The sequence below is a fragment of the Hermetia illucens genome, chromosome 1, assembly GCF_905115235.1.
Source record: "Hermetia illucens chromosome 1, iHerIll2.2.curated.20191125, whole genome shotgun sequence".
NCBI classification, from domain to species: Eukaryota; Metazoa; Arthropoda; class Insecta; order Diptera; family Stratiomyidae; genus Hermetia; species Hermetia illucens.
The window spans coordinates 169,106,287-169,123,391 of record NC_051849.1 but is presented as its reverse complement, the minus strand read 5'-3'; the positions used below and the strand labels follow the sequence as shown (position 1 = coordinate 169,123,391).

At 43.8% G+C, this 17,105-nt stretch overlaps 1 protein-coding gene across 2 annotated transcripts; it reads right to left on the bottom strand.

The window, feature by feature from the left end:
• Window positions 1–2,701: 2,701 nt before the first annotated feature.
• On the bottom strand, window positions 2,702–15,723 carry LOC119647151 (phospholipase A1 member A-like). 2 transcript variants are annotated; one of them, XM_038047955.1, is made up of 9 exons: window positions 15,511–15,723; window positions 15,389–15,420; window positions 15,091–15,337; window positions 7,654–7,811; window positions 3,518–3,720; window positions 3,291–3,456; window positions 3,117–3,218; window positions 2,900–3,059; window positions 2,702–2,843 (listed from the first exon to the last, which is right to left on the bottom strand). In XM_038047955.1, exons 1-8 carry the CDS (start codon window positions 15,565–15,567, stop codon window positions 2,939–2,941), a joined length of 1,086 nt encoding a protein of 361 aa, XP_037903883.1. In that variant the 5' UTR covers window positions 15,568–15,723; the 3' UTR covers window positions 2,702–2,843; window positions 2,900–2,938. The 2 variants fall into 2 exon arrangements, with proteins under 2 accessions (XP_037903883.1, XP_037903884.1); XM_038047956.1 differs by lacking the exon at window positions 2,702–2,843 and having other exon boundaries at window positions 2,905–3,057.
• Window positions 15,724–17,105: the final 1,382 nt, after the last annotated feature.

The following is a 17,105-nucleotide window of genomic DNA, read 5'->3' as shown; positions in this document are numbered from 1 at the left end:
GGCTCGATTAACTGATACCGATAAGCCCATAACTAACAAAAAACAAAAACGAAAAATAAAATATCACTTTATTGTGGTACTGATACATTGATGGTAATAATGTCATGTTTCATATGTTTCATCCAATATCAGAAATAAGATTAGTCTTGAAAAGTACTAACTGAACTATATTTTGAAAAAAATTGTGCCCCTTTGCCCCCCTTGATGCACAACAGAAAAATGACGCCACAGGGATTCACAGACTGCAAATTCAATGAGGAATTTCTTGACAATCGCGTCTAAGCAAAAAGTCTATATGCAGGAGGTGAAACGGCCGCGTCCGTTGGGCGGGGCTTTTCAGTTAGGATTGCAGTTGCGTTCTGCGCATTATTATTGGTGTTGACTCCCAGTTGCGTGATCGTGTTAGTGAAATTTTCCAGCTTGGTCTCAAAACCAATGGCAGAAACCGCCGATCCGATTAATATTGCTATGACATTTTATAAATTTCCTTTCGTATTTATGTTTTGGTTGTTTGTAGCTGGTTGGCTAGCTACAGGGATTCGCACACAGAGAAGTACTATAAAAACACGATACACAATACATTGGCAGTTACGGAGAACGCACTGCATCCTTGACTCGGCCTCAAACCGGATGATTTATTTTTTGTCAGAGTCTGTCTCTAATTAAAAGACGATCTGCTTTTTTTCTTTATAAACTACACTGATTATATTTCTTGATAAAGTGAGGCCTGGAAAAATTCGATCAAACTGCAACTGAGACTGCGTGTTATACTCATAAACCCACATCTCATCTCCACCAACGACCCCTTTAATGAATGTTGGTTCGGATTCAGCTATAGAAATCATGTTTCCATTTCGCAAAATTTAATACAATATTATTGTTCTGTTAAGGGAAGTTGCACTGCGTGGTAAAAAAAACTATTGTACCCCTTTTGCTAGCTATAGTCTACCTATTAACTAAAGTATCTCCAGCAAGCCTGTGTCTGAATTTATTCCCTAGTTCAACTATTTCAACTTAGTACTTGGTATTAAGTATTCTCCCAGGTTCCCCGACAGAACATGTCCCAGAACATGTGATACATTCCCCACAGAACCTGCAGGCAGTGTCCATAGATATCCTTAGCTTCACTTGGTGATAGTTTAGTCGGCAACGGTCAATGAGAATTCCCACTATAATCCGTAGGCTCTTCTTTGTGAGATTTAAACAGTCTTTTGAGCCCTTGGATTCATACCCCTCATAAGCACCCTGGACTGCTCCTTTCCCGGTAGGCTTTCCCAGTACAGTTTCCTCAGATATTCCTCTACATTTTTTGATATCATAGCCATGAACCCGTATCCGATTCCACAGAAGGGTCCTGGCCTGTGTAGAGACGTCCCACTTCCCTTCTTGGCCAGTTCGTCCGTTGCCACATTACCTTCCCATCCAAAAGGACCTGACACTCAGAGCATCCAGACCTTATTGTACGAACCGAGCGTATTCAGTCTCTTAAAGCATTCCCACAACAGTTTAGAATTCACCTCGTTGGACTTATGCGTCTTGATCGCCGCTTGGCTGTCAGTCAGTAGTTCTTCTAGTTCCTTTCGCAGTTAAATGAGTCACATCAGTTTATGGCGTATATTTTTGCCTGGGGTATGTTGGAGTGCTTACCCATCGGTTCAAAGTACTCTGCCTCAAGGCATCCATCAGCGTGTCAGGTAATCAGTTGCTGGCTTAAGCTGTAAGCTACAGCGACGCTCTCCCAGTTTTCCTTTACAACTCCCTTCCCTCGTCGTTTTAAAGTCAATACGATTTTCAAAATAGTGAAAAATTAAAAACCCGCACAGTACCCAAGACGTCGTTACTTTCCCAACTTTTGTACTACGATGCTGATATTTGTCAGTAATATGACAGAATGGGACCTGCAGATCTGGATGAATAATATTTCCCACTTTACTTTCTGTAGAATTTCAATGTTGGAGATGCGCAACTAAACGCAGAGATGAATTCGGTGGGTCCAAATAGGATTTCATACTACAGTTTCATACTGCAGTTGTAGCTCGGAATGCCTATTACACAGCCAAGGAGGTCAACATAAACTGATTTCCCAAATTAACATTCGAGTGAATTTCGTTTACGTCCCCAGTTCCCTTGTTCCTTTGTAGAGAGTTTAAGAGATTTAAGAGAGGGGTCCTAATAGGTAAGAGTTCCCCTGTAATAAATATATATATATATAAAGTTGTGTATATTTTACACTCCGCGGAGATCCGCTGTGGAAAAGCGTGCTGAAGATGTTGCAATTTGCTCTACCTTGTTGTGGTCAAGAGCATTATCTTTTTCGCTTTCTAAATAAAAAAGATATCCGAGAGTTTCCTGATATGATTGAATTTTAACTTTTGCAGGATGAAGTGATAACTACGCCCAATGACTAGCTAGACGGTATTGCTGTTAGTTCATCACAATGTGCTTGAAATTATCCCATGGAGAATCAATATCCTTGATTTCTATATTCACGTTTTGGATCAGACTTAGTGCAGAAGTGAACTATTATATGCTACGTCGGTAGGCCAAGGTTGTCTCCCAGATGAGACCAAATAGTTTCCCACAAAAAAGGAGATTCGCACTTGGGTTTTACAACGATGAAGGGTCGAAATTGAACCTCGCCTTAAATAGTATCTTTTGAGAAAACCAAATCTTTTCTTTCTATTGAGGCTTTTACTTAAAATATTATAAGATGGAGACAGGTTAAACGTACTGATTTTATAACTAGCCTTATGCGCAGTAGGTGCTGAATTTCTTATATTTGTAAATAAAGCTCTAATTAAATTATATATTAATGATAAACTGGTAGTTTGAATTTTTCATTCCTGAAAAACAGTTAAGATAAACTGTTATCTTACTTAAGAAAATATCTTTTCATTACCGATAGAAGCTACGAATTCTTTTGGACTCGGGCAGCCTTTTAGAATTTAGTCTTTGCTAGTTCAGGCAATTTTATCTTTTTTAATATTTTCCAATACTTTAGAAGTTCTTTCCCCTTGCGAAAATCTAGATTGTTCTCATCCGCTGCTGGGCCAAGGTCTCTAGAATTAATTATATGATTTCGCGAATGAAAGATATTTTTTTGGAAGCTTTCTTACATTGGTGCACCCTCCTCTCTGACTTGTTGGTAACTAGTCCCCTGGTCACCTCTTGCAAACGGCGTGGATCCATTTGTCTGGAGATAGTATGTACCAGATGATCTAAGATAATGTATGAATTTCAGATTACAGATTACGGATTGATAACTCAAGAAGTATTATATAGTGGCTTACTCTGTTTGACAATTAAGTCCCATAAAACTAAACGGATTACTCCCTTCAACTTGATTTGATTTGAAATTCTCCCAAGAGCCGGCTTTCACAGCAACAAATTTGTTAATATTCTTGTCCGCTACACTCTCTGCCCAATACCACCATGCTCGTGAATGACCGCATGCATCTAAATTTGTTAAATGCATTCCTAGATACAGCCAAGTTTACCTACAGAATTTAGAACTTACGAATCAAAACGGGCGTATTCAAGCAACCTGGCTGTGGTGCATGGCCGCTATTTGGAAAGAAATCAACCGTCCCTGTAGGTCCAGGTTCACCGAAATACCCACCATCCGTATGAATAACATCTACAAAATCAGCATCGTCACGGTTAAGCGATTTTATGTCCTTTCTATGGAAACCCGGAAATGCTGGATCCAAAGCGGTAATTCTAAAAATTAAATAAAATAAATAATTAAAAATTTTCGAAAAGGAAGGAAGTTTTCCTTATCTTAAGTCGGCGGGAAATAGGATAATCTGCTCATGAGATTCATTTTGCAAACGGCAAGCCTCGCACTGAGTTTATTCAATTGCGCTCAGTAAATTTTTGGAGTTCTACCATACACCAACCATCCGAAGGCAAGATCTACCTTTATAGAATCTTTCTTAGTTGAATCATTGTAGTCTGTTACACCAGATTTTTTTAATGACTTTACAAGCCGCAATATTGCTCATAGATTCGGCCATCATAACAATCTAAGTGCTGCTCTTCTGTAAGCCACTCCCAGTTTATGTGCATTACATAAGCTATTTAGTAACCTTTTTAACTGATATTGCATAGACCAAGATGGAATTCATCACTCTGGGTATGGGCTAGCTAGTGGTGCACCCCGTCACTTCTACTGTCGATATCACCTTTAGCAGAGCCATACTGACACTGAATCTTTTGTCAAACATAGCAAGGTAGGTACGAACTTAGTTTCTTATATGGCTCTTGATGAAGGACCTTATTTTTTCTCTCCGCAAATGTCAAGCTAGCGATCTTTAAACAAGCCTCACCAGTACTGATTGCTTAAAGTGATCGTGCTTCCTGCGGCCATCATAGAAGTCATGACAGAGCCATCTCTCTTCTAATTAGCTACCGGTAGTAGCAAAAAGATAGCAATCAGTAGCGTAGATATGGCTGCGAGTACCAATCGTCTCCATCGACTTCCAAATTTGGGCTCCCGTTCAACGAATTAAATGCCCTTCTCACTCTACGGTTACCACTAGGCAATATTTACTGGTATAATGGTTTCGATGAAAAGAATTTGTTCGTCGGAGCAATGAGATCGGAGGAAGACACAGAACCTGACGACATTGCATCTGAACTCTGGAAAGCGAAGAACTGGGACCCAACACTCTGGGGCAGTAAATTCTTTAATAGGGTTATTGAGGAAGGTAGAACCCCATCTGACTGGCAAGAAAGTACCACAGTTCCAATATGGAAAAGCAAAGGTAGTCTAGCAGAATATTCAAATTACCGTCCCAGCCGTTTACTTTCCCATACCATGAAGCATTTTGAAAGCATTCCTGACAACCGTATTCGCAGTATCGTTGAAATAACCGTGAATCAAGCCGGATTTGTCAAGAACTGCGGAACTACTGACGCAATACACGCTGCGTGGTTGCTCATGGAGAAACACCGTGAGAAGCATCGTCCTCTTTACATTGCATTTCTGGATCTAGAGAAAGCGGTTGACCGTGTGCCACACTCATCTGGTATGGTTTATGATAACACTTAGTGTCAGAAGAACTCGTGCGCTGGGTTCAATTGCTCTACCACGATACGAAAAGTCAAATTCGAAGTGTGGCGGGTGTATCATAACCGTTTCGTATCTGTGTTGGTGTTCATCAAGAAAGCGCCCTCTCACCACTCCTCTTTGTTCTTGTTATGGACACCGTCACTCGGGATATCGAACGTCCAGTGCCCTATACACTGCTTTATGCAGATGATGTTTTCCTAGTATCTAATAGCAACAATGATCTCGAACAACTTGTCCAAAAATGGAATGATCGCCTCATGCAACACTGTCTCAGGTGTCTGTCTGAATCTGAATAAAACTGAATTTTTGACGACCGATCCCCATGAAACAGGGACAACCACTGTCAATAGCAGTGACCTGCCCAGAACTGAGCGATTTAAATATATCGGGTCAAAGCTATTGACCAATGGAGAACTGCGCTATAAAATTGCTTCACGCATTAACACAACCTGGATGAAGTGGCATTCCACAACTGATGTTCTTTCCGTTCGACGTATCAACAAATGTCTCAGATCTAAAACTTACGACAATGTCGTCCGTCCTGTCTCTCTCTCTAGTTCTGAGTATTAGCCGACTATAAAAGATAATGAGTGGCGTCTTGCGGTAATGGAGACGACGATGTTGCGTTGGACTAGTGCCGTGAGACGGTTTGATCGCATCTGAAATGAGGATATCCGCGATCGATTATGGAAAAACTGCAAGAGACGCGTCTTCTGTGTCTTGTGAACGGGACAAAGGCTGAAGAAAAAGCAGAAGAAAAAGAAGGCGAGCAGACTCTGCTTGAGATTGAACGAAGGCGTAGGTCAGGACACCAGACAGCTTTTAAGGATATCGAATTGGTGCACTTCGGCGCAAAACCGGGATGTCTGGAGTTCCCTGCTAAGGCAGGCCTAGACCGGACACTGGTTGCTGCGCCGTTGATGATGATGATGAATTCCAAAAGACTCGTAGCCAGTTATCGATCATCCTTCTTTTTTGGAGATTACGACGGAGTATGTCTTTTCAAAGACTAGTCTGGAAATCATATCATCGGTCAGCATTAGAGCCACCGGATGTTTATTGAGGAATTTCCGATTCTTTTCACGTGCCAACAGTATCGACTCTATGGTACATGCGTCGTTGGCTGTTTTCCGTTACACTTCCTATTGAATGGGGAGTAGATTTGGGATAGCTTGGAGTGCCGCGGTCGGAGTACTATTCATTACTGCAGTAGTACTTAGCCAGCCGAACCTTCGAATTTGCTCCAGCAGTTTCCCGCTGTTAGTAAAGCTCGGCCACTAGACGATGGACGCATACATCAAAATGGGATTTATTATGGATATATACATCCAATGAACCCGTTGTGGTGAAAGCTCCCAGATCTAACCTATCGCAGTCTTAGAGCACCAGAGCAATCTGCCGGGTTTCTGGTATTGTTCCTGGATATGGCGCTTGTACGATAGTTTGAAGGCGAGATTTACTCGCAACATAACTAGTCCAGTCTTCCTAACGTCCACCGTGAGCCCGCCACGGAGGCACCAAATGTGAATTATGCAGGGTTGCATTGAAGCAGTCGTATGCTATGTCCGTAAACTTGCTGGTAATTATTACGGCTATATCTTCCGCAAATGTTTGCGCCAAGTCCTTTGCTTCCTCTAGGAGCCATAGCAAGGTTATCATTACCAGGAGCCATAACAACGGAGAGACAACCCCTCCCTGGCGACAGCGTCCAAGATATCCTGCTTCAATGGACTTCTGGCCGATAAGCATGTCGATTTTTCTCCACGCCAGCATGTGAAGGATCCAACTGATTAACAGCGGATCGATTCCATGCTGTCTTGCAGCGTCACATATTTGCGCGAATGAGGCATAATTGAAGGCACCTTCGATTCCCATGAGCAAAAAAAGGCAAAAGGCACCCCTTCTCCGTTCCTCTTTGTTCTGGTTATGGATACTGTCACACGGTACATCCAACGGGATGGACTGCGGAAGAATTGAGGATTCCTATTCCATGTTATCAGCGGGCAAGGGGATGCTTTATTTGCTATCATTGCAATACAATCGAGGGCATTCTCTCCTTAAGGTTTTCTTTGAGAAACAATTTTCTAGCCCCTTTGAATTTGAAAAGCGGAGAATTGGGCTCCATTTAAAAAGTATCTTCAGTTCAGCAGAAAATCGATGTGAGAAAGGGAGAGAAGTCACAAGTCATGCAAATTTATTTGCCGAACCTTGACATCCAAGGCTCCAACAAAGGGTTGGCTAACGGCGTGCTGATTCAGTTCAGGTTGCTTCGTGCAATCAAATAATTATAAATCGCACATTCTAGCAGTTATAAGTTACGCATGTTAAACGCTAATAGGAAAAAGCAATTAGTTTGCTTACTCTATTCGAACTGTGATTATACGCTCGTTGTGTAATATCCAAATCTCGTATTAACGCAATGTATTGTGCCGAATTCAACCACACGGTATTATTCGAAATTTATCTGGGGCGAAAAGCTAGTTGTTTCTATCAAAAAGAACGTTAAGGTGAAAAGTATCGAAATCAGAAAAGCTTTAAATAGACGAGTTTAGAACAGTTAGTCCTTGACTTATACATACCTTTTAATTGAAAGCACTTGACCGGTCTTTTCCTTGATTGTGCGGCCTATTAAACCTGCCATTTGTGCTCCCAAAGAATGGCCCACGAGATGAAGTTTGGTAAAATCAAGACCGGCATCATGCATTTGTAGCAATGCTTCCACCACGGATGCTCCAGTCTGGAAATGGATACATATTATATCACGATATATATATAGATGAAAGGATTTAATTCAGAGATTTATGTGGACTGCGTATAGACTGCGAACAAAAAATGAACACAAACACTGATATACCGCCTTCTCTTTACCTCATTTGGGAAAACTTTAGATACTGCCAGTAGAAAGACAAGCAAGAGGACAATTGGTAAAAATTAAAAACAAGTCGGGAAACCGGAAGCTGGACGCTTCAGTTACGAAAGGTTTTGTGCATTTCTTAGTACGTAGCACGTAATATATGCATATACAATATTATGTGAGAATATCCACTTTCGGATGATATTGACATTTATAGCCTTGAATTTGCAAAGAAGCGACAACTTTGACGTATTATAACTTTGTTAACAATAGTGCGATTTCCACCAAACTTGGTAACATCATGCTCTATGTTACACCCTACATTGTTGCGAAATTTCGTCGTCCTAGCATGAACTTAAGGGGGGTTTTGCAGCGAATTACTAAAAATTATAGTAATATACTATTATTAACTTTATTTGTGCAGATATCAGTGTGGAAGGTATTTCGGAGCCCAGGCACCATATAGTGGCAGCCTCTTGATTTTTTTCAGATTTTTCGGTTATGTAGTTTCTGAGAATGGCCCCCGTAAAGGAATGGTCACTTTCAACCCCCCGCACTCCCCACCTTTCCAACAAATGTCAAAACTAAGCCCGTTTTCGAAAAGTACTGACCGAGACCTTTAATTTGATACCCCACATGACTACATTTGATGAAAAAAAAAATTACACCCCCCCTTTTGCATGTATGGGGACCCCCCCTTAAATTCGAGGTAAGAAGATGTAACTCACTGTATGCGTGAGCGTTCACAGTTCCCACCTTTCTACCAAATTTGGTGTCAATCGCTGTAGCTGTTTCCGAGAAAAATGCGTGTGACGGACAGACAGACAGACAGACAGACAGAGAGACAGACAGACAGACGGAGAGAAGGAAGTAAACCAAACAGACAGACGGAGAGAAGGAGTAAACTTACGGTGCAGGGGCTCGGAACCCCAGTACCGGCGGCTTTTGGGAGTGAGCAAGCGGGCTCCCGGTCGTCGATATCCCTCGACCGCAGTGCCTCGGTGGTGGACAACTTGGCCACCTTGGCATATAATGTTACAAGTAATTTGGATCTGGAGAAGGAAGTGTTCAAGCGAAGTACGACCTTACCGAGAACACCAGTAGCAAGAACAACCAAGGATGAACTGAAGATGGATCGTTGGACGACAAAAACTGTAACAACACCCACCGCATATGTTCAAGATGCGCGACAGCAAGAGGTGCTCCAGGAACAAGATAAGGATCCATTCAAAAGAAGCTCATCAACTTTGAGATCTCCACCAATGCCAAAGACGATGAAGGACAAAGTACAGGCAAGGTCAACAAACGCCAAAAGTGAAGGACCGTGTAAAAGGGGTAACCCTGCCGGGACTCATAGGGAACAGAGTCCTGATCTGGAGGAATTACCCTTCACCCAGCTTGGGGCAAAAATAGTTGAGCTGTCCGAGTTTATCAAGGACAAGCACAACGTGCACCAAGCCATAAAGAATATGGTGAGGGCTATTAGAGTGCTCTACAATAGATCACAGGAGGAAAAGAATAATAAGGACACGCCGAACCCCGCTGTGCCAACAGTATCACAAGCGACCCAAGTGACGCCTAACCGTACTACCATCCAATTCCAGCGAAATAAGCGAGTACGTGAAAAAGAGGGGGATCCTGTAAATAATCAGCAGGCGCCTAAGAGAAAAAAAGGAGGACAGGACATCCTGAAAACCAACACCAACAGGCCAGAAGGAGGAAACCGTACAGCGAATCTGGGAAACTCGGCCAGCGTTGCGAAGCCCAAGACCAGCGAAAACGATGGATGGACTAAAGTTACCAACAAAAAAGCGGAACGAAAAGCAAAAGTGCGAACTCGTCCAGATGTAATTGTTATCTCCAGTAAGGGCAATCTGTCCTACGCGGAGATACTCAAAAAGGTCAAAGCGGATCCCGACCTGAAAGATCTGAGCGGAAATGTAAGCCGAATCCGAAGAACCCAGAAAGGGGATCTCATGTTCGAGCTGAAAAGATCCAGCGTGGGCAAAACTGATGACTTTCGCACTCAAGTGAAAAACTCACTTGGGGAGAATGCCGCAGTGCGTGCCCAAAAACATGAGATCTATATTCAGTGCAAGGATCTCGATGAGGTAACATCGAAAGAAGAAATTTGTACTGCTCTGAAGGAGCAATTCAAGTTGAAAGAACTCATCGAGGAGTCAGTTGTGGGCTTGCGAAAAGCCTATGGTGGTACTCAAACGGCCACAATACGAGTACCAGCGGAGGCGGCACAGATGTTGTTGGCTGCCGGAAGGGTTCGGATTGGATGGGTTGTTTGCCGTTTAAGGGAACAAATTTCACTGAAGAGGTGCTTTAAATGCCTTATGTTTGGGCACTTCGCGAAGGCATGCACCAGCAGCATTGATCGATCCGATCGATGCAGAAGGTGTGGGGAGAAAGGTCATATTGCCAGAGAGTGCAATAGGGACCCCAAATGCCTATTGTGCGAAGTAAAAGAGGGACAAGATAACCGGCATATTGCCGGAAGTGGTCAATGTCCGGAATTTAGGAAGGCGCTCACTGCAATGAGAAAATGAGGTTTATCCAAATAAACCTCAATCATTGCAGGGTCGCTCAGGATTTACTTGAGCAGGCCACGTTCGAATCTGAGATGGAAATCGCCATCATAAGCGAACCGTATAGACACCGTCACGGTGGCATATGGGTCAAAGATTCGACTGGGGGAGCGGCGATATGGGCTTGCGGTCGACAGGCCATACAATGTACTGCAAGTCAAGCAGGCAGTGGCTTCGTGTGGGCGAAAATAAGTGGTGTATATGTATACAGCTGCTACGCCCCGCCAAGTTTGACACTGTCTGAATTCGAGCAAATGCTTGATAATCTTGTTCTCGACGCGAGGGGACGTAGTCCAAAGGTGATTGCTGGTGATTTCAATGCTTGGGCCCTAGAGTGGGGTAGTAGGGAATCAAATGCTAGGGGGCGCAGTTTATTAGAAGCTTTTGCGCAGATGGACATGGTTCTGGCCAACGAAGGTGCTGTAAACACCTTCCAGAAATGGGGGGTCAGGCTCGGTTGTAGACCTGACCTTTGTCAGCCCTTCGCTGGCGCGTGGTATGTCCTGGTGCGTCAGTGAACGCTACACCCACAGCGATCACCAGGCAATCTTCTTTGAGACATGTGTCGAGCCACAGGCCAAAGAGCTATCATGCCCGAAACCGAGAAAGATTTCAGGCTGGTCTGCAAAATCTTTGGATGAGGAGACCTTCATAGAGGTGTGGTTAGATCAGCCTGATAAAGCAGGCACCTCTACGGAAAGAGCCGTCCATCTGGCTCAATGCATTGCCAAAGCGTGTGACGCGTCCATGCCTAGAAGGTGTTCATTCCCCAGTAGAAGACCAAACTACTGGTGGAATGATGAACTGACCGGCCTTCGATCAGCCTGCCACCGAGCCAGAAGAGCGGCTCAGAGGGCGGTAGGTAGAGTCGAACAGGGACAAAAGGAGCGCGCCTATAAGGCAGCCCGCAAAAACCTCAAGCTCGCCATCCAGCGAAGCAAGAGGGAGTGCTTTAAGGAGCTCTGCTCAGAAGCGAACATAAACCCGTGGGGGAATGCCTACAGAATCGTGATGGGACGATTCAGAGGCCGTTCATCCCCGCAGATCACGTGCCCCACCCTCTTGCTAAAAATCATCCAGGGGTTATTCCCCCAGCAAGAGGAGAGCACCGACACATTCCAACCACCTCTGAATGTGGCGGCAATTCCGCCAGTCACCAGAGACGAGCTGTTGGATATCTGCGGTAGAATAGGAGACAACAAAGCGCCGGGCCTGGACGGAGTACCGAATAAGGCCCTTAAGCTTGCCGTGAAATCCAGACCGGACATGTTCGCTGAGTTGTTCGAAGCGTGCATGTCCGAGGGGATATTTCCAATGGCATGGAAGCGGCAGAAGTTGGTACTTCTGCCTAAACCAGGTAAACCTCCAGGTGAACCGTCGTCATATCGACCCATATGTCTCCTGGACACGGTGGGGAAAATGCTAGAGCGGGTAATCTACAATAGATTACTCCCGGTTGTTGAGAGCCAAAGCGGCCTTTCGGATCGGCAGTATGGGTTCCGTAAAGCCAGATCAACCATTGATGCCATCAAATTGGTTACTGGCTTGGCCGAAGATGCAATTCACGGAAAGGGTAGTACCAGCAAATATTGCGTGGTAGTAACCCTGGATGTGAAAAATGCATTCAATTCGGCCAATTGGAATCTAATACGGAAATCTTTAGCGAAGGTTGGTATTCCCGCCTATCTCGCTGCTATCGTCGATAGTTATTTAACTGAAAGGAGGCTCTGGTATGACACCGATGACGGACCGCAGGAGTACGTTGTTTCCGCGGGTGTCCCGCAGGGCTCCGTATTGGGCCCACTACTGTGGAACATCATGTACAACGATGTATTTAATCTTCCCCTTCCGGGGGAAGCCACAGTGGTGGGTTACGCTGACGACATAGCGCTGGTTGTTGTCGCAAAGCATCTTGAAGATGCTGAGTTATACTCAAGTGAGGCAATCGGTGCTGTTAAAAGTTGGCTAAAGAGCTCTGGTCTGACACTTGCGGAGGAAAAAACGGAAGCGGTCCTCATCACTAAGCGCCGGAAGAGAGATTACGCCTGTATTAGAATCGGGAATCATATCGTCACTTCCAAGCCGACCATCAAATACTTGGGAGTGGTGATAGACAGGAAGCTTAGCTATAAGCAACATGTGCGGTATGTTTGCGACAAATCATCCACTGCAAGTATGGCCCTGGCAAGGATGATGCCGAACATTGGAGGGCCACGGCATACCTCTAGGTTGCTTATAGCCAGGGTGGTGACCTCGATCATGCTCTATGCGACCCCAGTTTGGAGGGAGGCGTTGTGGATGTCAGGGAACGCTACCAAACTGAGTTCAGTCTACAGGAGGACAGCCCTGAGGGTATGCTCTGCCTTCAGGACTGTCTCAGATGATGCAGCATTCGTTATCTCTGGAATGATGCCGATTGACATCTTGGCAGATGAGATGGCGAACATATACAATGCAAAGCCAACCTCTTCCTCATCGCGGACGAGGAAGACTGAAAGGGAGAGATCCATAAATAGATGGCAAGAGCGGTGGGAACGCTCGGGAAAGGGCCGGTGGACGCACAGGCTCATTCCTGCCATCAAGGAGTGGTTGGAGAGACGACACGGTGAGATTAATTATAATCTCACCCAGTTTCTCACGGGGCACGGAGGATATCTCCAATACCTTCACAGGTTTAAATTGGAGACCTCACCCGATTGTCCAAATTGCAATGGAGTCCCAGAGGACCCAGAGCATGTATTCTTCCACTGTCCGAGATTTGTGGAAGAAAGGAGGAATCTAGAGGAGACTCTAGGGGAGGTGCTGGTACCAGAAAATCTGGTTCCGAAAATGCTAGCACATCAAGAGAATTGGGATGCGGTAAACTCCATGATCGCATCTATCCAAAATAAACTGCGAAAAGCAGAGGAGAGGAGAAAAACGCGGTCACGTGCGCCGCGTATAGAAGAAAGGTGACAAAGCTAGAGTGAGCTGACTCCGCCCCGTGATGTAATACCTTATGGTGGTTCCGCGGGGCAGGGAGGGAGTCGGGGGTGGTTTTAGTGGGTAAAAATCCCACACGCTGGTGTGTCCAGACCAGTGTCTTTTGAAGATTTCCACCTCCTCAAAAAAAAAAAAAAAAAAAAAAAAAAAAGACAGACAGACGGACAGACAGACAGACAGACCCCAGTTTGGAGCGAGGCGTTGCGGATGTCAGTTAACACTAGCAAACTGAATGCAGTCTACAGGAGGACAGCTCTGAGGGTATGCTCTGCCTTCAGGACTGTCTCAGATGATGCAGCATTCGTCATCTCTGGAATGATGCCGATTGACATCTTGGCAGCTGAGATGGCGAACATATACCATGCGAAGCCAATCTCTCCCTTATTGCAGACGAAGAAGTCTGAGAGGGAGAGATCCATAAATAGATGGCAAGAGCGGTGGGAACGCTCGGGAAAGGGTCGGTGGACTCACAGGCTCATTCCTGCCATCAAGGAGTGGTTGGAGAGACGACACGGTGAGGTTAATTATAATCTCACCCAGTTTCTCACGGGACATGGAGGATATCTCCAATACCTTCACAGGTTTAAATTGGAGACCTCACCCGATTGTCCAAATTGCGATGGAGTCCCAGAGGACCCAGAGCATGTATTCTTCCACTGTCCGAGATTTGTGGAAGAAAGGAGGAACCTAGAGGAGACTCTAGGAGAGGTGCTGGTACCAGAAAATCTGGTGCCGAAAATGCTAGCACATCAAGAGAATTGGGATGCGGTCAACTCCATGATCGCATCTATCCAAAATAAACTGCGAAAAGCAGAGGAGAGGAGAAAAACGCGGTCACGTGCGCCGCGTATAGAAGAAAGGCGACAAAGCTAGAGTGAGCTGACTCCGCCCCGTGATGCAATACCTTATGGTGGTTCCGCGGGGCAGGGAGGGAGTCGGGGGTGGTTTTAGTGGGTAAAAATCCCACACGCTGGTGTGTCCAGACCAGTGTCTTTTGAAGATTTCCACCTCCTCAAAAAAAAAAAAAAAAAAAAAAAAGACAGACAGACAGACAGACAGACAGACAGACAGACAGACAGACGGTAAACCGATTTTAATAAGGTTTTGTGTTTACACAAAACCTTAAAAAAAAGAAAATCACCCGATTTGAATAGTTTCCATAGTCATTTCATCTTTTACATATAAAATAAACCACTTAATGCTACTGAAGCTAACTTAACTGACATATTCCTGGTCAGTTAAGTTAGCTTCGGTACACAAGGAGGGGGTACAGAACTTGGTTTCTTTTGGGGAAAAAACGGATTCTTTGGTCTTTGTCAAAATATCAAGTACAATAAGTTTTGTTTATGGCGAATCATTCAAACTCTTCGGCTGTTGACATTCTCAATTGATAGATCAGTGTAGAAATATTATGGCTGCATGTAGACTACAGTAGACATTTTACGACATAAACGAACTTCTCCTTCAATGGAGCAAATTATGCTCCCCAAGGCTGCGCTACTAGAATTGCATAAAGCTGGACGAAATACTACTTCTCTCGTTTACCTAAAAAGATATATCACATATGGATATGGATCCATTACCTTCTTCATATTGGTTATCGCATTATCAAAGTAATCCGGTTTGGCTCCTGTACTCCAGTCAATCGCCAAAAGATTATGGTCTTCCCGGGACTGATATGCGCGAACAACAAGTTTATTGTGCTTTGACTTCGTGCTGTCTAGGAATCCGTGTATGTATATTATTGTTGGTTTGGAACTAACAAAGTCTGGCTCTCCGAGAATCTTATGTCCTTCTTTTAAGGGAAAATATCTGGGGCTTAGGGAGGACCTGCAATATTTTGCTAGATAACATCTGATAGATTTACTAGGAGGTACTTACGGTTCATAAAACGCAAAAACTGGCTCATTAAACTAGAAATATATCAATAATAAACCAAAATTGAATACATTAATAAAAAAATCGATTCTGTCAAACTTAAAAATTTAATAAAGTATATTTACTGAAGTTAGTCTGCAACAGCTAAAAATTTTCGTGCAAAATCTTTGAATACGACGCATTTCAACCACACTAAAATAATTTACGAACAAATTTTAAATTAATTTAAAATGAACAAATTTAAAAGTTGAAATAAAGAATATAACAATTTTTGAAAATATCCGTGAGGAATGTTAAAATTTAAAATTATAATATCAATGTCATACACTGACATTACAGTTCAGTTACAATACAGTTTAAATGACATAAAATGCTGGCGCGAAATCCATGCTGCAGTTCTCGACACTTGAGAGTATATTCTATCTTTGGATAGCTTTTTTCAGCTTTGCTAGAAGATTGCGCAGTAAAAGATTAGACTACGCAGTTCGCAAAAAATAAAGAAAAAATTGAAAAAAAATAAAAATAAGGAATTATAAGCAGAAGAAAATAGATGTAGAAACATCCTAAAAAAACGCAAAAGAAACCCGATAACCCCACTTTGCAGAGCTCCAAGGGTCGGTTTACACTAAAGTAACACAGTAAACTCGTAGGCTTCAACTACTTAATGTCCAATAAGGTAAATGGTAAATATTAACACCTGAAATATAGTAAAACAACCCGAGATGTACAGTCTACGTTCATCCAGATCAAGCAGGCGGCGTGGGATCTCAGGCTGCCTATTAATGAAGTCAAGGAGTACATTGTGACAACATCGAATCGCGCTGGTCGACGAAAACGTCTCACCATAGGATCAAAGCTCTTCCTGTACAAGACAATGATCTCGCTAGTCCTTATGTATTCCTATGAGACCTGGGTTCTTAGCAAGAAGAATTGTAAACTTTTAGCCGTGTTCGTGAGAAGAACCCGCCGAAGAATTTTTGGCCCCCTACATGAGGATGGATTCCGTAGCCTACATAACGACAAAATCTATGAGCGATACCACAACCGTCATGTTGTGGATAAAATCCGGATCTACAAGTTGCGGTGGGTGGGTCACCTAATCCGTATGAATGAGGAAATTCTACAAGGACAATATATATGGTAGAAAAAGAAGACGAAGCAAACCCTGGCTAAGATACAGCGATGACATAGGTCAGGACGCCAGACAGGTTTTAGGGATATCGAATTGGTGGACCTCGGCGCGAGACCGGGATGTCTGGTGTTCCTTACTAAGGCATGCCTGCCATCGAACTTCAAGTTCTCAGGATGTTAACTAAAAGTGGCGTTTCCTTGACGTTGCGATCAACAGGCAGATCGCTGATTCTGCTCTGATTTAGATTATTCCCTGGTGAGAAGTCAATGATGAGCGGACGACCAAATTGTATGCCAGTTCCTTCAATTCAAACATCATACCCGTTAGAGGTGGACAGAGACTGGTCTCGAAGCGCGGTATGTCCAATTTGCCTAGCCTGCCCTGTTTACGTGGAGTAACATCCGTGCTACTTGCGTGAAGTGGTTGTGGATAGAGCACGCAACCTCTTCACCGCCCACTTTATCAACTTCTTCCGAGAGTAAGATAATTCCGGTCACAAAAGAGAATTTCTTTTCATCAAATTCCGATAAATTTAAAATTGTTGGTGTCCCGGTTCGACTGGTCAGATCTGAATTATAAAACTCTCTC